At 42.5% G+C, this 16,057-nt stretch overlaps 4 protein-coding genes across 4 annotated transcripts; 3 read left to right on the top strand and 1 right to left on the bottom strand.

The window, feature by feature from the left end:
* The first annotated feature begins 609 nt into the window (after positions 1 to 609).
* Positions 610 to 3,906, top strand: LOC128264985 (gustatory receptor 5a for trehalose). The gene is made up of 6 exons (XM_053000731.1): positions 610 to 787; positions 847 to 1,041; positions 1,368 to 1,636; positions 1,701 to 1,855; positions 2,481 to 2,733; positions 3,000 to 3,906. The coding sequence occupies exons 1-6, from the start codon at positions 625 to 627 to the stop codon at positions 3,090 to 3,092; spliced, it is 1,128 nt and encodes a 375-aa protein (XP_052856691.1). The 5' UTR covers positions 610 to 624; the 3' UTR covers positions 3,093 to 3,906.
* A 94-nt stretch (positions 3,907 to 4,000) lies between these two features.
* Positions 4,001 to 5,632, top strand: LOC128264984 (translation initiation factor IF-2). The gene is made up of 2 exons (XM_053000730.1): positions 4,001 to 4,854; positions 5,359 to 5,632. Exons 1-2 carry the CDS (start codon positions 4,055 to 4,057, stop codon positions 5,438 to 5,440), a joined length of 882 nt encoding a protein of 293 aa, XP_052856690.1. The 5' UTR covers positions 4,001 to 4,054; the 3' UTR covers positions 5,441 to 5,632.
* A 929-nt stretch (positions 5,633 to 6,561) lies between these two features.
* On the bottom strand, positions 6,562 to 11,508 carry LOC128264983 (GPI inositol-deacylase). The gene is made up of 10 exons (XM_053000729.1): positions 11,295 to 11,508; positions 10,506 to 11,240; positions 10,248 to 10,430; positions 9,943 to 10,187; positions 9,457 to 9,879; positions 9,281 to 9,406; positions 8,786 to 8,979; positions 8,089 to 8,728; positions 7,583 to 7,678; positions 6,562 to 7,523 (listed from the first exon to the last, which is right to left on the bottom strand). Exons 1-10 carry the CDS (start codon positions 11,433 to 11,435, stop codon positions 7,358 to 7,360), a joined length of 2,949 nt encoding a protein of 982 aa, XP_052856689.1. The 5' UTR covers positions 11,436 to 11,508; the 3' UTR covers positions 6,562 to 7,357.
* Positions 11,509 to 12,525: 1,017 nt separating this feature from the next.
* LOC128264989 (protein twisted gastrulation) lies at positions 12,526 to 15,972 on the top strand. Its single transcript, XM_053000736.1, has 4 exons — positions 12,526 to 13,480; positions 14,733 to 14,945; positions 15,007 to 15,151; positions 15,530 to 15,972. Exons 1-4 carry the CDS (start codon positions 13,261 to 13,263, stop codon positions 15,723 to 15,725), a joined length of 774 nt encoding a protein of 257 aa, XP_052856696.1. The 5' UTR covers positions 12,526 to 13,260; the 3' UTR covers positions 15,726 to 15,972.
* Positions 15,973 to 16,057: the final 85 nt, after the last annotated feature.

Raw genomic sequence — 16,057 nt, 5'->3', positions numbered from 1 at the left:
AGTGATGGGAAAGGTAGTACTTTTGCATTGGAAGAGTCAAGAAAATGTAAAAATAAATTGTACATAAAATGAAACAAGTTCGTTAATGTCGTGATTTTAACAATTGTTTAGGTTTGATAGGTTTTTAAAAAAATGTATCATAAGCTGTAAAATATTCCTTACTAAATCTAACAGCCTGTTTAGAGAACTATACATATACATACGTTTTAAAAAGTTTTACAAATTAGGTACTAAAAGCCCTCATTTAAATATCCTCATCACTGGTCATTACCCGATCACAGGTCGATTTCTTCCTTTTCGTGATAAATTTTTGCATTACCTTTGTAGTCAACAATCAGAACTCAAACATGACGCGGTCATTTAAAGTGCGATTTCCACACCGAAATCGAGTTAAAAAGGCAGCACGGCAGTTGAAAAGCCAAGGAAAAATCTTGTTGACACTTATAAAAATCGGTTTGGACCAATGTCGCGGTACGGATGGTACTGATGGGGTCCTGGGACAAACTGATTGCCTTTCTTAACCCAGACAACCAGGTGCGGGGCACGCGAAAGAACTTCCTGCATAATGGCTCCTTCCACGAGGCAGTGGCTCCTGTTTTGGTCGTGGCCCAGTGCTTCTGCCTCATGCCCGTCAGCGGAATCAGTGCCCCATCCTGCCGAGGATTGAGTTTCAGCCGCCGGAGCTGGCGGTTTTGGTACAGCGTCTTGTATCTCTGTGTCACTTCGGTGGATCTGGGCTTCAGCATTCACAAGGTGGCCCACAGTGTGTTGGATGTGCGCAGTGTGGGTAAGACTATCTACTTTTATTTATCATTTATTGCACAATTAAATAAAAACTTCTTGCAGAGCCCATAGTTTTCCACGTGAGCATCCTGATCGCCTCATGGCAGTTCCTGAACCTGGCGCGCCTCTGGCCAGGATTGATGCGCCACTGGGCGGCGGTGGAGCATCGGCTTCCCGGTTACACCTGCTGTCTGCAGCGATCTCGCCCAGCCCGTCGCATCCAGCTGGTGGCCTTCCTGCTTCTAACCCTTTCTCTGAGTTCGTTCTCACATTTTAAATCTATATACCCTTGCAGAGGGTTTTATAATTTCAAACAAAAGATCAGCATCAGGAGGGTCGATCTTATCATGTCCGTTTGTCCGTCCGTTTCTACTCAAACTATTCTCTCAGTTTTAAAACTCTCTAAATAAAACTTTTATTTACTATTCCAAAACCAGGATCTTAATTTTACATAAATCAGACAACGATATCAGATACACATACACATATGTACAAATCGAAATATAGTCGTTTTATAGAATATTTTATTTTTTTAAGGGTAGCTGCAAGGGTATATAAACAACGGATTTTCCAATGTTTTCTAGTGGAGCACCTGCTGAGCATTATTTCGTCGGTGTACTACGACATCTGTCCCGGAAGGAGGGATCCCGTGGAGTCGTATCTGCACGCCAACAGTGCCCAATTGTTCGTTGTGTTCCCCTACTCCAACTGGCTGGGTTGGCTGGGCAAGACCCAGAACGTGCTGCTCACCTTCGGCTGGAGCTACATGGACATATTCCTGATGATGCTGGGCATGGGTCTCAGCGAGATGTTGGCCAGACTCAACCGCAGCCTGGAACTGCAGGTGCGGCAGGTGGGCTATCCTATATACACACACATTTTCCCTATAGATTTAGGTAACAAATGCCCATTTTAAGCCCATGCCGGAAGCCTACTGGACATGGTCTCGCACTCTCTACCGCTCAATAGTGGAGCTCATCCGGGAGGTGGACGATGCCGCATCCGGAATTATGCTGATTTCCTTCGGCAGCAATCTGTACTTCATCTGCCTGCAACTGCTCAAGAGTATCAAGTAAGTAAAGTATAATACGGAATAACATAAAGTGCTCAAAAAAAGTACTTATAAGGCTAAGGACAAGTTGTCCTATAATTTATCATAATACTTACTTACTATTTAACTAAATAGGATTGTTTAAATTGTATGAAAGAAATGGAAAGTGATTCAGTTCTTAATATACGATATTGAATCAACGATAACTTAAGAAAAGCACTAAAAATCCACGGTTATTTGGACATTGATTAGGAATAAAGAAATGAGATAACAACAAAATTTTAAAATCAACTGTTCTATACATATTTTTAGACATTATAAATTTTTGAAACGAGGTTTTTTATGTTTTTTTTTTTTCAATTTAGCATATATGTAGTATGTAATTCCTTATATTAATGACATTAGGCCCTCGTTCATCTGTACATTGAAAAAAAAAAAATAAATAAAAATTAAAAAAAAAATTTTATTACACACTTTTAAAAATATATTAAAAATGTTGCACTTATTGGAAATTCGGACTTTCAACATTTAGTTAACAGCACTAATTTCCCTCATTTATAATTGTTATATTATTATTATTATTTTGACCGCTTGTGTATGCCTGCAACAGACTTGAGATTTATAACAATCATTTTGTGACTTCCAGCACGATGCCCTCCTCGGCCCACGCCGTCTACTTCTACTTCTCCCTGATGTTCCTGCTCAGTCGATCGACGGCCGTACTCCTCTTCGTGTCGGCGATCAACGACCAGGCGCGGCAGCCACAGCGTCTGCTGCGTCTCGTCCCCCTCCAGGGATATCACCCGGAGGTCTTCCGCTTCGCCGGAGAACTGGCCAGTGATCAGGTGGCGCTGACGGGCCTCAAGTTCTTCAATGTCACCAGGAAGCTGTTTTTGGCGGTGAGACATAAGTTTTATTATATTGTCAGGGCTGTCCGAAAAAAAATCTTGCAACAAAAGATTTTTCAAGCACAGCTACAAACATTTTATGGTAATAAGACTCTTTATAAATTCTTATAAAAGTTTGTGCGTCCTTTTTTATTTATTTATTTAGTCTTTACAGTTTTACTTTAACATCTAATTTAATCTAAGACTTAAAACTAATTCTCAAATTGAAGTTTGATCTGAAGATTTAGTGTGCTGACCATAAAGTTTGTATCTTTTAGATGGCAGGAACGGTGGCCACCTACGAACTAGTGCTCATTCAGTTTCACGAGGACAAAAAGTCTTGGGACTGCTCGGCCAATAATTTAAATTAGAGACTAGGCAAACTAAAACGCATAGAATACCATGTAAATATTATCCATATCAAGTTCCATACTACTGGCCACCACTCAAAGGAATGTACTCCTTTATATTACTCATTCGCACTGTTGCCTTTTATTTTATAATTTGGTATTTATATTAAACCCTTTGTATTACTCATATGCAGTATTGCCTTAACTTTTCTAATTTCTTTTGATTAGTTTTTTTTTTCTTATCTTTATTCGCAAGCTGTTGGTTGATATATCTCTTTAAATCACTCATACGCAGTGTTTCCTCAGCTTGAATAGTTTTATGTGCCACAGCGGTGATTTAAATTAGTTGTGCGTTGTGCGTAAGCTTCCTTTAACTCTAATATGTTATTTAGCAACAGTTTGGCATAGATAATGGCCAGTAAAAACTTGCATTTTCGCACATAAACATAAACACTGTACTACACAGTTGCCATAAGTCCATGGAGGAACCTGTTTTCATCTGCCCGCTTTTTTCACGCGCTTTCCACTTTTCACATCAGTTGGCGTGTGCGTTTTTGTTTTCGTTTTGGATTTCATTTTCATTTGCCGACCATTTACTTTGGTAATCCAGCATAAATATGTGATGCAATTGCTGGCCATAAATGGTGCACGCTTCCTAGGCACACCGAAATGCGTGAGTAACGATCAACGAGCAACAATTCGGATTTGAATTGAACCGAACTGAACTGAACTGAGCTGAACTGAACCAGTTGGCCAAATGCCAATGCCGATTGCTCCTCGGCTTCCGGTCAGCGGGTCCACTGTGTCCATTTGTCCAGTGGGTCCAATTCCAGGTCCAGCCGATCCAGTCCGGTTCCAGCCAATTGTTAACCCAATTCACGAGCGAAGTTCGGGGATCAGATGGCCGATAGGAGTATATAAGGCCCCACGATCTGTTCAGAGCGCACACACAAATCGCGCACAGCAGCTCCAGTTGAGACATCATGGCCAGATATCAGTACCAGAGTGTCCTTGCCATCCTGTTCCTTGGCCAGTTGGCCAGCGGCCAGTTCCCTGTTCCGCGCCAGCAGAGATCGCTCTTCGGGTCGGGTCCACCGCCGGGCTGGAGCAGTGGTGGCCTCAGCCACGGCGGCTGGAGTCCAGCTCCCAGCTTTGAGTTCAGCCATTTGCCGCCACCGTCCAGTCCGCATGTGACCAAGGACGAGCTGCTGGCCCTGCTGGCCGCCTGGAAGGATGTGGCGCAGGTGAAGCCCACCACTCAGGCCCCGGAGCCAGAGCCCGAACCAGAGCCGGAGACCACGCCGGCCCCGCCGCCGCCGGAGGACGAGGATGAGCCGGAGCCGGAGCCAGAGCCGGAGGCACCAGAAGCCCCGCCAGCTGGCCCGCCACCCGGTGTGCCCGTCACCGTCTCCCTGCCCGCCCTGGTGCCCATCCAGCTGGCGGCCATGTGGCAACAGCCTCAGCCAGGCGCAGCTGCCGGCGGACTGGGTCCGCTCAATCTCGGCGGACTGGGCCTGGGTGGGGGCATTGCCTTGAACAACCTCGGCGGTGGAGCGGCGGCATCGGGAGCAGCTGCAGCTGCCGGAGGCGGAGGAGCAGCAGCAGCGGCCCGAACCGGACTGGCCCGTCCCAGAGCCCGGGCAAGGATCGGAGGAGGGGGAGGCGGACGTGCGTCCAATGCCCAGCCCGCCATTCGCTTCCCGGTGGCCAATCCGCGCAGCTTCACCTCCAACAACTACGTGGCGCCCAGGCCACGTTACTATCGCGACACCGAGACAATGCGGCAAGTATTATAAAAACAAATTTAAAAGATTTAATAGGGGCCTAAAAACTAAATTAAACAGGGCACTCCAAAGATTTCTTTCATATAAAATTTCAAATTTAATTTTTTTAATCTTGACTCAGCAGAAGAACAAAATATTTATTTCATTATATAAACATTTCGCAGCAAAATTTCAAAGATCACTATGTCTTAAGTCAAATTATAATTAGCAAAGAAATATATTTTTATTTCACAATCAAAATATTATATTTATTCTTAAAAAAAACCTACATCAATTATGAAAGAAGAATCAAAAAATTTACTTTTTATAAGAAATTCATTATAAAATCATGTCTCATGAGCAGAAAAACATATCATAAATTCAAACTTTCAATGATAATCATTAAATCTTTATTTCTAGTGATTTCACATTCCTTGTTACCTTACAAATTTATAATAATTATCATTCATTCAACCAGACCTTGTTAGAGTCCATACCATCTAATATTACCATTCTTCTTGCAGCATCAATGTAATGGCACCTCCGCCCTATCAAATGGCCAATGTCCAGGGTCCGGTTCAACTGGTGCCCGCCTACTGGCAATAGTCCATCCATCATTCACCTCTTCAAGTCTAACAGTCGTACTGCCAATTCTCTCTAAGCTCAAACTGTACAAAGTTATATGTTATAGTAATACGCACATGTGTATATAGAATGCCATGGCCTGTTAACAAGTCGGATTTGTTTTTTTTTTTTTTATTATAACTATGCCAATAAAATATTTTAACTAAAAATAATCGGCATTTTATTGTTTGAAAGGCTTTATATTTGGGGCTTACTTTGTTGTTATAAGCTTGGGATTTATTTAAATACTTCATAAAACATATTTTTGTTTGAAATTTAAACTATTGTAATAGTTTGGCGTGTATAAACAAAAATAAAAGTTTCATAAAATTGTCAAGTCTGCATTAATTATATTTGTTTGACAGCCTTTTTATCAACAAATCGTAAAGCTTATTAAAAAGCAGGCATAAAAAATGATATCAAAAAAACTAGTGCATTTAATGAGCTGCAGTTGTACAACCAATCGTACAAATTTAATTGATTTTAGCTCCTGCTACTGCTTTCCTCTATTAAAATATGGCCAGCTTAGTAAGCTAATTGATGGCGATATTGGAAAAGGCATTTTGTATCCATATTAACATAGTTTAAACAGCGAAATGCCATTTGCTTGTGATATAAGTGCCACGAATATTGGCACTTTTCGTCGAATGCAGACAAGCTGACAGATGTCGAATGCGAATCGTTTATGAATATATATGTATGCTAGTGGACTGGGCACATCCTTATCGGGATTGCAGCGTGTTTGGCCACTGAACAGACGATCCGATCCGATACAAACCAGATCCAAACGGCTCCCACGAGCATTGTAGACAATATCTCACCCAGTTTGCGTGCAGCCACGCCTCCCGTCCCCCCGGGTGTTATGATCCACCGACTGATCCAGATTTCACAGATTTCCACATCGCACAAATGAGACATTAAGTAGTAGATGGCGTTGACGGACCGAAACTGGATTCGTTCGCCACTTAATTGGGCGCTGGAGATCTCATTGTGGGCGAAGACGAGCTGAAATCGGAGTCATCGCCAATCGCCACTTCACTTCATCGATGAATTCGTAATTTACACACCCATCCAAACTGGCCAACAAATCAACACTGGTGAGCTGGAGTTTACAAAATGTATCAAATTGTATTTCAAGGGTAAAACAAGGGACTATTCAAATAAAAACAATGTACAAAGTTACAATATTTATACAATAAAGTCTGTTTGTGACATATGGCAGCTATTCTAGGTTGATTATCTATTAGTTGATCGGAAGAAATTAGCGTTTTATAAATTATTTTAAGACGAATACAACATATATATAATATAAACAAATATTGAACAAGTAAGAACAAATCTAACAGAAACGAATTTAACATTTTCGTGTATGTTTCACAAATATGTATATGACTCTTGGTTTAGTTTATTGTTAAAAAAAAAAGGGAAAATTGCAAGCAATGAAAAAATTAAAATCTCATATCATAGAAAATCTTACAGCAGAGTATTGTGGTTAATTTCGGTAAGGTCTAAAACAAATACTACGGATAATGTCTTTGGCTAAAAGGAAAACCGAGTCGGGATGGGGAGTGTGGCCAACTGGCGCTGCGACTTATAGGCGTTTTCACACATTTCCCCCAAATGGAGATTGGTGTGTTAGACAGCGAGATATCGCTAAACCAAAAGCGCCGGCGACAGGCGTAAAACCAATTAATACGTGTAATGTGCGATCGAGGCAAATCGGGAGCAACGCCCATTCGGTCTCAATTTGGACTTCCCGCTAGGTAGGAGAGATCCAGATCCCGATCTGGGCTTATTTGCCTCGCGACAGCTGGCTTACATAAGCCCCCAACTCGGACTGAATTAACTAACGCGGCAATCAATAACGAATTAACACAGAGAGAACCAAGTGAATCAGATTTAGGACGACAGACGACGCCACAGGACCCAGAGACCTTGATGGACAGCCAACAGAGCGAAGGCGCCGGCAATCACAAAGGTCAGCCTGTAGATGGCCGCCTGGCAGTACAGTAAAACCACGCCGGCCAGAACGTAAAACACAATGGACAGCATCCAGTATCCTTGACTGCAATTGAGATTTGAATTTTTAAATTATCCAACCATTAGCAATTTAACGAGAATTACCATTTTTGAGGAGCCCGCAGCTGCAAGAGCAAACTAAGTGATGCCAGGACCACTATGCTGGGATACAGACTCGGATCCGGTAGGTTAATGCCATGTCTAGAAGAAAAAATATTGTATATTTAGCAACGAGGTATATTCAGGAATGTGTTCCATCACAGAAAATAAAAATAACAAATAGAACCCAATTAAAAATAGGTTTACTTCATTTACGTACAAACATTTGTTTTTTAGGCAAAAACATCGCCAAAGCTCTGCACACAAAACCCACATTTCCAAATTTGTTTTATTTTATATTATAATTTTTAAGATTGTTTTTTTTTTTATAAACAATGATCATTATTTTTTGCTCAAATACAATCATTGTTCTTGAAGAGTATTTTAAAAATGAACATATAATCATTATTTTGTGATTTTTAAAATAAGACTCATAATTCTATAAGATCGGAACATACGCATAATTGTGAAAATTAAAAAAGATTCTCCTTAAGCTCAAAGTCAAAACTTACCGACGACTGCGCGCCCAGGCCAAAGTACTAGGAGCATTGAGCAGCAGTTGCATGAACAGCATCAGCAGCAAAGTGACGTGGAAGGAAAAGTTCTGCAGACCCACACAGGGCTCTGGCTCCTCCTCCTCCTCCACCTTCCCCTGCTGTTTATCCTTCGGCTCCAGCGCCTCCTGCTGACCTGCCTCTTCCCCGCTGGTTGAATCCTGGGGAGACACAGCAGCAGCAGTTGGCTTGCCACGCACCAAATTGGCCGCCTTCTGCCACAGAAAGTCCTCCAGATAGTCCTTGTACGCATTCGACAGCATCAGGAAGTAGAATACAAAGGCCAGGAGCAGGCTTACGCCGCTGCAGGTGCCCATGGCCGTGGCAATGGTCAGAATGCCGTACGTGATGGGCAGGTGGGTCATGATCGAGATCATCACGTTGGAGGTGGCCTGCGAGAGGCGAGTGACGCGCAGGGCCAGGCGGTAGAAGGCATTGCCGTAGAGCGTCAACGCCAGCCAGGTGCCAAGAGTGGCCAGCAGGGACAGCGCGATGGCTGCGCAGTGGAGCACAATCGACACATTGATGCTGTAGTCCAGGGGCTCTGGCTCCGGCAGCAAGCGGCTGCTGATGATTAGCTTCTTTAACAGGCGACAGGCTGAAATTTAATTACATTTGCATTAAACGCATAGATTTATTGGCATTCAAAACAAACCTGTGACCACATAGAGCGAAGTGTACTGCAGGTAACCCACATAGGGACGTAGACTACGAAACGTTCCCACCACGTGAAAGGTCTCGACCTGCTTCCTCAGCACAATCAGTAGAACGCAGACCAGATGTGCCGGCAGCCAACCGTAGAACTCGAGAACCAATCGAGACAAAGCCGAGGAATACGAGTATTCGTAGCTAAACAAAAACACAAATCAGAGTGAGATAAATTTTCATAGGGAAAATGAAAGAGATGAAAACTATACATGCTATTCAGCGAAAAGGGTGGTATTTTATGTTTCCTCCCTCTCAAAAGGGTAGTTTCATACATATATTAATAAAAACTGAATTGTTTCATATAAAATTGAATAAATAAAAAAGAAAATGTTTTGCTAGATTAGAATAAAAAAATCTTTGGTTTACCAAGTTAAAGGTAAAATAATCTAACTTTTAAATATAATTTTTTTTAGATTTTACTTTTCAGTTTACTGATGCTTACCTGATTCGATAGCGACAAATTGGATCCATATATAGATCCACTGTCACCGGATTCTGTGTGGTATTATAATGTCTGGGCACTAACGTTGGCACATTAACATACAATTGAGGTTTCTGATCGAACGATCTGAAAAAGCCGGAATGCATTACAAGAAATTGACTGAAGGGAAAACTCACTTGATGGTCTGAAAGCGTTCAAAGCCCGCTGCCCAGGGAACGCATATTCTGGCGGTCACCCTGTACTCCGGGTTAATGCACTGCAGCGGCTCCACAATCACCCGGATGCTCTGGTAGGGATCCACCATCTCGGAGATGCGCAGTCGATGGTGGAGGGTGCCCTGGAGGGTTTCGTTTATCAACGGCAGCTTGGCCATGGTGTACCAGCGTGGCATCTTGATGTCCATGACCCGCTCACGAGGATCATAGATGTCCAAGTTATAGCCAATCCTTTTAGAGCTCGCTGGCAAGCGCACTAGGACATGGCTCCACTGCACGTAGGTCTTGCGCAGATTGTGCAGATCCAGGATGGCAATGCTCCGGGGATCGCGATCTTCGTTGGGCAGCCGCTGTACGAGGTGCATCAGCGAGGTGGCCTTTTCGCTGCGGATTAAAGGGCAAGTTGCGTGATATGAAAGTGCCTATCAGTATAGGGTTATTCCCTACCAATGAAGCTGTTCCGTCTTATTGTGCTCCTGAGCGGAGCAGCCGAACAGCCAGTCCTCGTCATCCACGTTCAAGGCCTCGATGGCCATCTTTCTGTACCTCTCCTGGCGCTGCAGACCAATCAAGTCGAAGAAGGTGCCCTTAAGTCCGTTTGTGAAGTACTTGTTGATCACCAGACGTCGCTCCTCGTGCCAATTTCCTGCTGCTCCGAATCGCACAGTACTTTGCTGACGCCTTCGTGACTTCTGTGTGGGTATATCTTCAGTATAATAATAGAATAGAGATCGAAATCAGGAAGAACCTACCACAAAGGTGGACAGGGCTGACTGCAGGTTGCGCTGCTTGTTGGTGCCAAAGACGATCGAAGAGCGATCCTCGCGCACATGGGCAATGCTGAAGAGGAAGCGGTTGATGGCCTGCATGAACTGCAGACACCACACGGCGGACAGATGGTCGCAGCTCAGGCTCACTTTTGGGATTGCCGAAGTCTGTGGTGGCAAAAAAAGGGAGGAGAAACGCTTTGGCAATGTTTCTGGCAGACAGTCGTCCATCGCTTCACTTACCATGGCATGCAAATCGTTAAACTGGGAGGTGGTGAGTCCGGGGCGCACCAGCAGATCCCTGTTGCCACCGCCCGTGGAAATGAGCAGAACGTTGTCCAGCCGCGCCGAGCTGTCCTGATTGGCCATTCGCTGCACATTCGGCGGCCGCTGGTGCAGGCTTTGGCACACATTCGTCGTCATCGTGGGCACCGTGGCAGTGCGCAGCTTACCCAGCCCGGCGTTCGTCTGCTCGTAGAACTCCTCCAGCTGGGCGTCTAAGTTAAGCACCGGCTGATCCAGCGGCGTGGAGATGCTGACAATGGTGTTGATGTACTGCCCAATGGCCGGATCCACCAGTACCGACTGAGCCAGCTTGCCGCCCATTGAATGACCAATTAGCACAATGGAGGGCTGTTCCGCACGGCCGGCGTAAATCCCTAGGATAGTGCGGATGCAGAGCTTCAGGTAGCTACGCTGGCGAGGCAGATACCCGCCATACAAGGCGGACAGCTCCTCATCGTAGTCGATGGTGTAGTAGTCCAGGTGGAGGCCCGTATCATCGGACATCGCCTTGCGCAGGGCCACAGAGGCCAGGGAACGTACCTGCTTATAGGAGCCGGCATTGCCGGGCACAAAAATCACGGGAGCACCCGTCATCCGGCGCTTCAGTGGGTCCACCGGCTGCTGCCGCACGCCCTCGTAGTAGTAGTACAGCCCATAGTTTGGATACAGATCGCTGTCCTTGACCCCAACTTTCTGCAAAACAAGCCAAATCAGGGCTAATCCCCACAAGAAGCGGGCCAAACTCACCGCAAACATGGGCTCGCCGAACATGTAGGTCATCCGGCAGGCATTGGGCTCCACCTCCACGTGCAACTGGAACAGGCCGTAGATGAAGCAGCAGATGGAGCCGATCACCAGCAGAACCGCGCAGTTTCGGAACATAAACATCCTTCGATTTCAGTTTTTCATATCTCTGTTTATGTTTACAAAAAATAATCGATGGGGATGGACAAATGCATTCTTTGCCCGATAGGCTCTTATATCGATTGGCAGGCTTACAGCAGCTAATAATAAATTTGTCGCTTTATTATCGATATTCTATAGCTTGAGTGGGGATTAGCGATGGTACTGATCTAGGTCGATAGTGTTTATTAATTGAATTTATTTATTTATGCTTCTGTTTTACAAACATATGGAAAACAAACTCGCTAAATCAAACTTTTTTCATTATGAAACTTGCTTATAAACTTATCTTAATAATATAATACAAAAAAAATAGTGCTAACATAATATCGGTGTAGATCAGTTCTGATCTATCATTGAAATATGTATTATTAGAAATCAACGTTACAACTGGAATTATAGTTCCATGGCAATAACTCAATATTAAGCTGCCACCTTAAATAATCCAACATAATGCATAAAAACTGCAGCAGAACATTTTTTTTACAAAATACTTGGTTTTTCGAAGCAATAAACTAAGTCTTTAAAGAACATAATCAAATATAAGTATACAAATCAACATTCTAAAAAACGATCATACAAAAATCGATTCAATATCGGGAACCAGATTTGATTCCGATTCGTTTAAATAATTTTCAGGTCAGCGGTTTTACAAATAATACCAACTTAACATGGTTATTTACGGTTACGGTCGCAAACCAAATCCAAAACCAGTTAACTATTATACTATATATTTACTATAACGTTTGCCCATATTGTGTATATTTCTGAAGTGAATGATTTTTGTTTTAATATAAATAGAAGACTTTTATCTACGTATTTATAATTAAGGTCGTTTAAAATCATCAATTTAAAAATTCTAAAACATGTTATGGAAGTAGCAGTTTAAACCTACATTTTTAAAACTAATTTAGTAAACTTTATTTTACTTAACCATGCCAGTTAAATATTCATTTTTTGAAACGTACAAAAACACTGAATTTAGCTTGATTCATTCGCTCTATGTTTATTGCAGCATTATGTTGTTACTTTTAGCCGTGACTTCTCGTGACCCGTTCCCGGTGGCCGCAGATGCGCTCATCTCTAATCACTTGGCCGATCCGTGTTATTGCTGTTGCTAGTTGATCATTCAGTTGGCGTACGCGTGCGCTCGCCTCCGATCCGCCGATTCAGATACAAATATAGATATAGATTCCGATCGTACCGGAATTGTCAACAAAAAGGCAGCAGCGGCAGCATCATCGATCGATCGATTCCAATTTCTAAGTCTGGCCAGTGTGAGTGTATGTGTGAGCCAGAAGCAGCCTGTTTTTGAGTGTGTGCGTGCGCTTAATTCGCGTATTCGGCTTGGTGTGTGTGTGTGTGCTTGTGTCTAGCCTGGCGCTATTGTTGTTGTTGTTTGTTTTGTGGGAAGAAAAGACAGTTTATGCCCTAGCAATAACAAAAACAACAACACGAGAGAGAGACATTGTCGCCGCGCAGTCGCCTCCGCTGCCGACGTCGCTGCCTCAGCGGACCGTCGTCGATCCGCTCGCTAGTTGTTGCTGTTTAGTGTTCGTTGTGGTGTCGCTTGTTGTTGTTTTGATCCGTTCCGATTCCGAATGCGATATAATCCCGCATACTACTTATTATATATGGTGATATAGTGCAAAAAGTCGACCAAATGCCCAGTCTGCCCAGTGTGTCTGTGTGCCTGTAATTGTTGTTTGTTATAGTTGTAATTTTGTAATTGCACCCGCATACACATATACGGATACGGGAAAGAGCGCATTCCAATCCCTACACACGCACACACACACACACGGACACCATGGAAATTTGGCGCTCGCTGACAGTGGGCACCATCGTGCTTTTGGGACTCGTCTGCTTCTACGGCACAGTGGAGTCCTGCAACGAGGTCGTCTGCGCCTCGATCGTCTCCAAATGCATGCTAACCCAGAGCTGCAAGTGCGAGTTGAAGAACTGCTCCTGCTGCAAGGAGTGCCTCAAATGTCTGGGCAAGAACTACGAGGAGTGCTGCAGCTGTGTGGGTAAGGAAGGCCATCCGATTAGTGGGTGGTGGGAGGTTGTCGTAGGGTACATATAGAAATGATCACCACTGATGATGTGATGGCCATTGCTTTGTTTTTGTTGTTGTCAAACGGGTAAGGCAAACGAATGAGTGTGTGTGTGTGTGAGGGGGGAGCTTGCGATGTGCTAACTAGTTATCGATAACGGGCTTGAGCTGGCGATCGGCCTAGCCTTAACCCTTTCGCGGCCCAATAGGTTCAAACTCTAAGTCACTGAACTCATACTTTTCCTTACTGCACACAAGTTTAATTTAATTTTATTTACAAAAAAAAACTTTTTCCCAAAATCATTCGTGGTTTTGAGACACCAATACATAATATCCCCGTAGCTATTTTAAAAAATATTATTTAACTAAGGGCTAAAAAAACGTGAAACAGTCTTTTAAGCTTTTAACTATCCCTTTTCGCTACATTAAAAATTATTGTAAACTTGTTAATGATCACTGTTAGCAGTGATTCTAAATGTGCTAATTTTATGATCAATATCAAAAATATTTATAAAGCTTTTCAAATGTAGAATATTTTGTATTTATACCAAAATTGTTTAATACGACGTATAGAATTTTGTTGCATACAGTTTCTTATACATAATACGAAAAACTTTTGCACCAGCAAAATACAATCACGGTTAAATAATTTTAGTTTTACAACATCTGTGTGGGTCGTGGGCCTTATTTAGAAAATTTTAAAATGTTATAGTTTTTTTTGTGCAATAAAGCATAATAAAAACCTATCGGCTATGATTTTCAAATTTTACACATTGTCTATCATCTTAATACCCATTTTAGTAATGAGCAAAAATAAACTGATGGTGTAAATAAATAAATAAATATACTGGAATTATACCGGTCGGGTTTTCGTGCAATGCAATTTACGTTTGGCCCACATGACGTTGTTTATAAACAAATCGAGCATGACGATGAAAACAAATATGCACACGAGATCGGAATAGGAAGGCATGTCTTTTTTCGAGGAATACAAATAAATCACTTTAATTATCAGATGCACAATAAATGTGGTTAAAAAGAATAGCACAAACTAGTCGTAAAATTATAAGCAGTCATAACCGGTAGGAATGTGTATCTTGAAAAGTATAATTTCCTTTCGGAAATGTTTAAGTAGGTATGGGTTCCAAAAATAAACGCAGTGCAAATAATTTTACAAAAAAATTAAAAATATAAATTAAAATAAAATCAACTCATAATTATTGTAGAACTCTGCCCGAAGCCCAATGACACACGCAACTCGCTGTCCAAAAAGTCTCACGTGGAGGACTTTGATGGAGTGCCGGAACTATTCAACGCCGTGGCCACTCCGGATGAGGGCGACAGCTTCGGCTACAATTGGAACGTGTTCACGTTTCAAGTGGATTTCGACAAGTACTTGAAGGGCCCTAAGCTGGAAAAGGACGGTCATTATTTCTTGAGTGAGTGGTAAACATAGCAATTTGGGGTTACCATCTCTATAATCAATCTGTTTTCATTTAGGGACCAACGATAAAAACCTGGACGAGGCGATTCAGGAGCGGGATAACATAGTGACCGTCAACTGCACGGTTATATATCTGGATCAGTGTGTGTCGTGGAACAAGTGCCGCACCAGCTGTCAAACAACAGGGGCCAGCAGTACGAGGTAGGGATACGATAAAGGTCCGGGAAATCGGTTGTGATTATCATGAGGAACTACCGTAGTCATTCAGTAAATACTGCATGGACATTTATAAGGTTTTTAAACAAAAGGGAACTTTAAAATGTTTTTTTCATTTTCTAAATAAGGCCCAATAGAAAGTGCACCTTAAAGAATACAAGCCTTAACCCTAAATGAATTTTATCGCTTAATCTTAATGATGAAATATAAACAAAGCCAACAAGCCAAAACAAATACGTCAAAAAGCTTTTATGTCAAGAATATATATTTGATTACATTTCGTAAGCCAGTATAATTCTATATAATATCTTGTTATTAGAATACAGCCCTTATAATGGTATATATATTTTCCCAAACCTCCAGATGGTTCCACGACGGTTGCTGCGAGTGCGTGGGCTCTACGTGCATCAACTACGGCGTAAACGAGAGCCGCTGTCGAAAGTGTCCGGAGTCGAAGGGCGAGTTGGGCGACGAGCTGGACGACGCCATGGAGGAGGAGATGCAGGACTTCGGGGAGAGTATGGGCCCCTTCGACGGACCCGTCAACAACAACTATTGAGCGCGGTGCGGTCAAATGCCATTCAACGAACAGAACAGAACAGCAACATCTAACAAATTTAGCTACTCAATTCAGTGACATTATTATTATGTAGTACGACGTAATATTTGTATAGCACTATTATTATTATTTTTTATTTACAAAAATCGAATAGGCGCTTTGAATTGTTTTACTTATTGAACCGGCCAAGATATATATAAATATATATATATATATATATAAATAAATATTTTTTTTAACTTAAAAATATTAGTTTAATTATTGGTTTTGTAAAGCATACAAATTAATAGAGTTGTCAGTCAGAACGTTTAATAGAGAAGAGATGAATTTAA

Source organism: Drosophila gunungcola, unplaced genomic scaffold, assembly GCF_025200985.1.
Source record: "Drosophila gunungcola strain Sukarami unplaced genomic scaffold, Dgunungcola_SK_2 000088F, whole genome shotgun sequence".
Taxonomy (NCBI): Eukaryota; Metazoa; Arthropoda; class Insecta; order Diptera; family Drosophilidae; genus Drosophila; species Drosophila gunungcola.
Note: the sequence above shows the minus strand (reverse complement) of the source record. Positions and strands in the feature narration are given on the sequence as shown.